This window comes from Salvelinus alpinus, chromosome 7 (assembly GCF_045679555.1).
Source record: "Salvelinus alpinus chromosome 7, SLU_Salpinus.1, whole genome shotgun sequence".
Lineage (NCBI taxonomy): Eukaryota > Metazoa > Chordata > Actinopteri > Salmoniformes > Salmonidae > Salvelinus > Salvelinus alpinus.
Window position 1 is genome coordinate 48681091 of NC_092092.1, and position 7813 is coordinate 48688903.

A 7813-nucleotide genomic window follows, 5' to 3' on the forward strand; every position below is an offset into this window, starting at 1 on the left:
GGTGCCATTTCAAATGCACTCTGGGTTAAGGAGAGTATTCAGGGCAGGCTAAGGTCCACAGAGGGCTGTCTAGCCTCGATTTATGAAAGGCCCAACTTCCTAGCCTACTTAATATTTTACAGCGTCTTCTATAATAGGGCATTTAAATGTATTTAATTAAGATTGTACAATAAACTGACCATGGAATATGCTTTCTGCATGATTCAGATTTTGGCTTTTGATCATACGTGAACATTTAAAATGGCATGTGAATACAACAAGGTAACTGCCATAATAAAGGAAACACCAACATAGAGTGTCTTAATAGGGCGTTGGGCCACCACAACCCAGAACAGCTTCAATACACCATGGCATAGATTCTACACGAGTCTGGAACTCTATTAGAGGGATGCAACCCCATTCTTCCACAAGTTATTCCATCATTTGGTGTTTTTGCAGGCGCAGCTCCAGAATTTGTTCAATTGGTTTGAGATCTGGTGACTGACATATGGCATATGGTTTACATCATTTTCATGATCATCAAACCATTCAATGACTACTCGTGCCTTGTGGATGGGGGCATTGTCATCCTATGGGGGCATTTTTATTGTTTTTATGTCACCATTATTTTACCAGGTAAGTGGACTGAGAACACATTCTCACTTAGAGAAATGACATGGGGAATAGTTACAGAGGGGAGAAGAGGGGATGAATGAGCCAATTGGAAGCCATGGTAGCCAAAATAATGACCTGCCCAGCATTTCTTATACATGACCCTAAGCATGATGGGATGTTAATTACTTAATTAACTCAGAAACCACACCTGTGTGGAAGCACCTGCTTTCAATAGACTTTGTAGCCCTCATTTACTCAAGTGTTTCTACACTGAACACAAATCTATACGCAACATGTAAAGTGTTGGTCCCATGTTTCATGAACTAAAACAATAGTTCCAATAAAGGATCCATATGCACAAAAAGCATATTTCTCTTTAGTATTGTGCACAAATTTGTTTACATCCATTTTAGTGAGCATTTCTAATTTTCCAAGACCATCCATCCACCTGACAGGTGTGGCTTATCAAGAAGCTGATTAAAAAGCATGATCATTACACAGGTGCACCTGGTGCTGGGGACAATAAAAGGCCACTCTAAAATGTGCAGTTTTGTCACACAATACAATACCCCAGATTTTTCAAGTTTTAAGGGAACGTGCAATTGGCATGCTGATTGCATGTCCACCAGAGCTGTTGCCAGAGTTGAATGTTCATTTCTCTACCAACGTCGTTTTAGAGAATTTGGCAGTACGTCCAACCGGCCTCAAAACCACGTGTCGTGTGGGCAAGGGGTTTGCTGTTCTCAACATTGTGAACAGAGTGCCCCATGGTGGCGATGGGGTTATGGTATGGGCAGGCATAAGCTACCGACAATGAATACAATTTAATTGTATATAATTTAATGAATATAATTTAATTTAATTTTTATGTATAGAAATAGTGTGACGAGATCCTGAGGGCCATCTGTATTCCCAGTCATGTGAAATCAATAGATTAGGGGCTAATGAATTTATTTCAATTGATTGATTGTCTTATATGAACTGTAACTCAGTAAAATCTTTGAAATTGTTGCACTTTGCGTTTATATTTTGGTTCAGTATATTGCTTTGGCAGTTACCTGTGCATCATAACAAGGTCAGATGCAGGTAAATGCTTTCATACATCGTAGACGTACCACTCTGGCCCAACAAGACTTCCTTGAATAAAATTGTACAAGCTCTTGTTTTTTCTTATGGTCACTATAAAAGCCAGGCCAACAATATCCCAGTAAAGGAATTATTATCTGACTCATTGCATAACCTGTACAAAATTGTCTGAGAAAATGTCAATCTACTTCTTTATGAATTAGCTTATCCCACAAGGTATACTTGTAAGGGAAGCTTATGCCTTCAAATTGGCCTGGATTCTACTGTACTTTGGGCTACTATACAACTTGGTGATTTAGCTAATCAGAGTGTATTTCATCCCAGGTATATAATTCGTTCAATTCATTAAACATATCCCATTGACTGGTTACATTGTTTCACCTAATGTACAGCAAAATGATCAATCTAATTTTAATATGGCTTCTATAAATGTCTCTGTGCCCAGCTTTTTAATGGTGCTTTCTCATCTGAAAATGTATGTTTCAAATATGAAGGGAATTACTGTAATGCCTTCTAATGTATAGTGTCATCTATTGGATTAAAAGAGTAGCCTATATAGTCAAACGCTTGAGAAGGGCCACTCACTCTCAAATAATATATGTTCACATAGAGAAAACACACATATATATATATATATATATATATATATATATATATATATATATCTGTATTGTATTGCCAAATGTGCTACCAATTATTATGAGTGTTTTTTAACATTGGTTTACATGAGTTTGAATTGGTCCATTGACCAATTCGTTGACTAAAAGGCAAGGCTATCACATATCTATCACAGGAGGCTGGGGCAGGGAGGACGGCTAATAATGGCTGGAATGGAGTGAATGGAATGGTATCAAACACATGGAACCATGTCCTTGATACCATTCCATTCCAGACATTACTAGGAGCCCGTCCTCCCCAACTAAGGTGCGACCAGCCACCTGTGAGATCTATTGTCCCTATTTTTTTCTAATAAATGATGACACCTATCAATAATAGGCTACAGTAGGCCTATGTCCAAAGAACATGCTTTCAGCCTTTTCCCTACCGAAAAAGTTACTGCTTTTTAAAGTGCATATCAAGTGAGGCAAATGTGTAAGTTACAATGATTCCATCTGCTTCTTATTTACAGTAGACTACTTACTGAATGAAGCCATATGTAACCCTACTGCATAAGAACAACCTCTGACATAACAGTTATGGGGATTGAGGTTGTTGCTTAGAACCCAAGCGGTGACTGACATGTCGCTGTTCTCCTGATCCAGCATCATCAGGCATCTGACGCGTTGAGGTTCAACACAACAAGCTTTTATGTGGAAAGTGTGGAAACGGTGATTATAATCAATGCACATGGTATAAAAAATATCCTTGAGTTTTGATTTAATATACCTCAGAGACGTTTTTCCCAAACGAACTGTCGCTTGGCAACAGCTAGATGAAATGGGGAGCCCATCCATTTTAGAGCGGCGCTCATTAATCGCTCAGTGAACAGATCAAATCGAACCTATTCTTTTTTTAAACTATTAAATATTGTCAGTTTAAATATATATATATATATATATATATATTGTTTCAGTTGATTGTTCTCAATATATATATATATAAAGAAATTGCGTTGAAGAACCTAATAACATAACGAATGTGGGCCAAGAAGTGGTAGGCAATAGGCTGGTCCAGAAGGCTATAATCTCCTCTCAATGCCCAGAAGGAAGAAACCTTAATGATTTAATTATTACACTTAGCCTATCTTTCTCATCCACAGAACTACATGTAATGCATAGGCTACCTGATATAGATTAGTTCCTTTACTAAATACGGTTAATAAATGCCTATTAAATATGTGGAACAATAAACTAATTTTCAATTAACGGGCGTGAATGTATTTTAACCTAGGTCATGTCTATCAGAGATGAAAAGCTATTGCAAATGGTGACAATATTTGACAAAAGATAATACAACTGTCTTGAATTTGATTAAAATACGAAATTACAATGGATACTCCCAGTGCCTACTTGTCATGCAAGACATTACGCGCGCCTGTGTCAATGGAGCATCACTGTGACTTACTGTTACTGTGGAAACCAACTTTACTTTGTCATTTCTCACACAGAGAAGATGAACACTAATCCACATCAGATATTTTTTTACAAACAGCCTACTTGTCCATGTCTTTCCACAACAGATGTGGTTTCACCGATTTAAATAAGCTCACAAATTACGCGCTAATTGAGTGGTTCCATGCACCGTTTCTAAGTAGCCTAAGTGAATCCATCAATTGATAGTTTTGCTGTGTTTTATATTGGTATATTTGAAGGGGATGAAAATTGATTTCATTGTTAAGTTTGTAAAGAGACCTGAAATAGGCTTCATTTGTTACTTACAACAATTGGTGACAGCAAAACTGTTTGCTACTTCCAGATTGTCAATATGGGGCGTCAATCTGAATTCGGGTGTGCCGAATTGAACCATTCCTATCCGAAATGCACTGTACTCCTGATCAGCACCCCTTGGAAAGAGTCCACCTGTAATAGAAACAATTGGACATCTCAATATACTTGTGTATAGCATATTCCAAAATGTTATATTGTTGATTTATTTAATTAAAATTTGCATGACCAGCTTTCATCATGCATTGGCAAAATCACGAGCCTACTTGCGGGACCTATGTCCCAAAAATATAGGCTATCCCTGAAATTAACGAATTTGCTTGATACATACCAATTTGTACACTTTGAGAGCCACCAAGCACCAAACCCCATAAAACAGGTAGAACGAAAACCGATAAATTCATAAACTTAGGCATTTCCATGAAAAAAAGTGCCCACATCCACCCAAGAATGGAGATATTCATTGTTTCTCAATAATAGTCTATGTTAGATCCGACACATATCGGCGACTTGATGTCAGGAAAAATGCACTGGTGACTATTTTCTGCAGGTGTTTTTTTTTTGTATAGAAAAGGAAGGCTCCTGCTCCAGGTCCAGCAGTGAAGGAATGCTATAATGTAAATTAACCGTCTCTTCCGGTCCTCCTCCTTGCGCTGTCCGCCTGCGAGTCGTAGATACCTCCTTTAAGCACTGGAACAATGCTCGTCTCCGCTCCGTGCGCTGGAGATCCTTTCAGCATCATGGACAAGCGACGAATGTTAATGAGAAGCGTAAAGACAGGAGAGGAGCCGAGCGTGCGCTCCACTTCAGTGCCTCGCGACTCATTAGTGTGTGTATGTACATGTTTGTTGAGCATCTGTATAATAGATGAAATATGTGCGCTTGACTTTACATTTTTGAACCTGCTACGAGTCATGGCAAACCATAAGACAATCTCATTATCTCAGGGGTTTGCTTCGTGTTATACAAGTCATTATTGAAGGTTTAGCCCTCACTGTATCACTCTGCACGAACATGGGAAAGTATGACATTAATACATCTCGTATTAACCTGTGTGTGCCCTGCTGATAATGACTCAGTCACAACCCCCCCCCCCCCCCCCAAAATCATGTAGTTAAGCAAATAATAGCCATGCCAGTTTGAGTGGCATCTTACTTATTCCATGGGTAGTGTGTGCCATCCTCAAAAGCAGATAGCTGTGCCAGCTATTGACCAATGCCTGCTTCTTAGGCCTGAAACATTCATCTGTCTATATCTCGGAGACATTTAAATTGCACTTGATGAACTAAACAAGATTCACTTTATCTAGCTTGTCCAAAAACAACAAAACAATACTGTTGCATACCTTCCAACCAAAATATAAGGAACGAAAAACAAACTGAAGATATTCAAGGTTGAATCAAACAGGAGCTCACCTCCAGTCAATAACGGTTTGTACAGGCTGACATTTAGATGCATTTCACTTGTAGCTCGTCGAGTGAATCTTGTCAAGGTGTGTGTGTATATGCGAGTGGGTGTGCAGGTATGTGTGTGTGTACATACGTGCGTATATGTGTGTGTATCTGCGTGCGTGCGGGTGTGCGTGCGTCCATGTGTGCTCAACTGCCCGTGTGTGTGCATGAATACGTGTCTCCCTCCACTCCCATCTCACTGGGATTAACCATCAAATGAATGTGCTCTTTACCTTTGATCTATTGCTTGATTTCCACTATTCCATGCATACTAATTGGAGCCGAATCTGTGTGGCGCTTGTTATTGCCATTTTACACAGGGTAAAATGGAACAGGAGCTCCCCTCCAGTCAATAAAAAGAAATGTCATCCCTGTTCCCCAGTTTATGATATACAGGCTATAGCTACAACGAGCTCTCACAGTCTCACATCAGAATTAAACGTTCATCCACATTTCTCAAACTTCAAATATCGAAGTTGCAAACGTCAAATTTCCAAGTGTTTAAGGTTACGTTTAGGCATTAACTCAAAAAACATAAGGTTAGGCATTGACTCTGAATGGTTAAGGTAAGGGTTAAGGTTTGGGATAGGTTTAAAAGAAAAATCACAAAACCAACTTTCTATCACTGGACTTACACTTCCAACATTTGTAATCAGAGGCAGATGCTTACACCCATCCACCATCCCTGTCCACAATGCCCCCCCATCAAAACTGAAACCTACTTGAAGATAACAGCGCTCACTGTTGCCTCTAGTGGCCAGTTTCCATGTCATCTCCTGACGTCCTCAGACATGGATGGACGTCGAATCAAATCAAATGTATTTATATAGCCCTTCTTACATCAGCTAATATCTCAAAGTGCTGTACAGAAACCCAGCCTAAAACCCCAAACAGCAAGCAATGCAGGTGTAGAAGCACGGTGGCTAGGAAAAACTCCCTAGAAAGGCCCAAACCTAGGAAGAAACCTAGAGAGGAACCAGGCTATGAGGGGTGGCGAGTCCTATTCTAGCTGTGCCGGGTGGAGATTATAACAGAACATGTCCAAGATGTTCAAATGTTTATAAATGACCAGCATGGTCAAATAATAATAAAGTAGTTGTCGAGGGTGCAACTAGTCAGCATCTCAGGAGTAAATGTCAGTTGGCTTTTCATAGCCGATCATTAAGAGTATCTCTACCGCTCCTGCTGTCTCTAGAGCGTTGAAAACAGCAGGTCGGGGACAGGTAGCACGTCCGGTGAACAGGTCAGGGTTCCATAGCCGCAGGCAGAACAGTTGAAAATGGAGCAGCAGCACGGCCAGGTGGACTGGGGACAGCAAGGATGCTAAAATGCTTTGTTTATTTTTATGTTTTGAACTGCCAACATGGGTCTACATTAGATGTACAGGTAACTGACAAAATAACAGAAACACTTGAGTAAATGAGGGATACGAAGAATATTGAAAGCAAGTGCTTTCACATAGGAGGGGTTCCGGAGTTAATTAAGCAAATAATATCCCATCATGCTTAGGGTCATGTATATAAATGGCCAGTTACCCATTATTTTGGCTTCCATTGCTAGAAGAAAAGATCTCAGTGACTTTGAAAGAGGTATTTCAAAGGAGCATAGGGGGTTTAACGTGTGTGTGTTTGTGTGTGTCACCAGATCTCAACCCAATTGAACACTTATGGGAGATTCTGGAGCGGACCCTGATACAACGTTTTTCACCACCATCAAATAATGGAATTTCTCATGGAAGAATGGTGTCGCATCCCTCCAAGGTTTCCAGACACTTGTTGAATCTATGCCAAGGTGCATTGAAGCTGTTCTGGCAGCCCAAGCCCTATTACGACACTTTATGTTGGTGTTTCCTTTAGCAATTACCTGTAAATAATTAGTGTAGCCCAGGTGATATGCCCACACCGATGCTGACCTGAGGGAGGCACCAGAAAATGTAGACAAACTTCAATGAGACTTTTAATTACATAAATATCGGACAAATGCCAGTTATGTTTGACACATATACTGAGTGTGCAAAACATTAAGAACGCCTTCATAATATTGAGTTGCACACTCTTTTGCCGTCAAAACAGCCTCAATTCGTCGGGGCATGGATTCTACAAGGTGACGAAAGTGTTCCACAGGGATGCTGGCCCATGTTCTTTGGTTGGTGGACCATTCTTTATATACACGTGAAACTGTTGAGCATGACAAGGATACGGCAGCATTGCAGTTCTTGACACAAACCAGTACGCCTGGCTCCTACTACCATACCCGGATCAAAGGCACTTAAATATTTTGTCTTGCCCATTCACCCTC

At 40.0% G+C, this 7813-nt stretch overlaps 1 protein-coding gene across 10 annotated transcripts in view; it reads right to left on the reverse strand.

The window, feature by feature from the left end:
* The window catches only part of LOC139581119 (glutamate receptor 2-like), a 71707-nt gene extending 66853 nt beyond the window's left edge, over nt 1-4854 (reverse strand). For 4 of the 10 annotated variants that reach the window (XM_071410568.1, XM_071410566.1, XM_071410560.1 and 1 more), the window contains exons 1-2: nt 4396-4851; nt 4059-4199 (exon numbers count right to left, since the gene is read on the reverse strand). In XM_071410568.1, coding sequence (XP_071266669.1) covers nt 4059-4199; nt 4396-4528 — 274 coding nt within the window. In that variant the 5' untranslated portion in view covers nt 4529-4851. Of the gene's footprint in view, nt 1-4058; nt 4200-4395 lie in introns of all 10 variants that reach the window. The other 6 variants (XM_071410569.1, XM_071410565.1, XM_071410564.1 and 3 more) reach the window with 3 other exon arrangements.
* Nucleotides 4855-7813: the final 2959 nt, after the last annotated feature.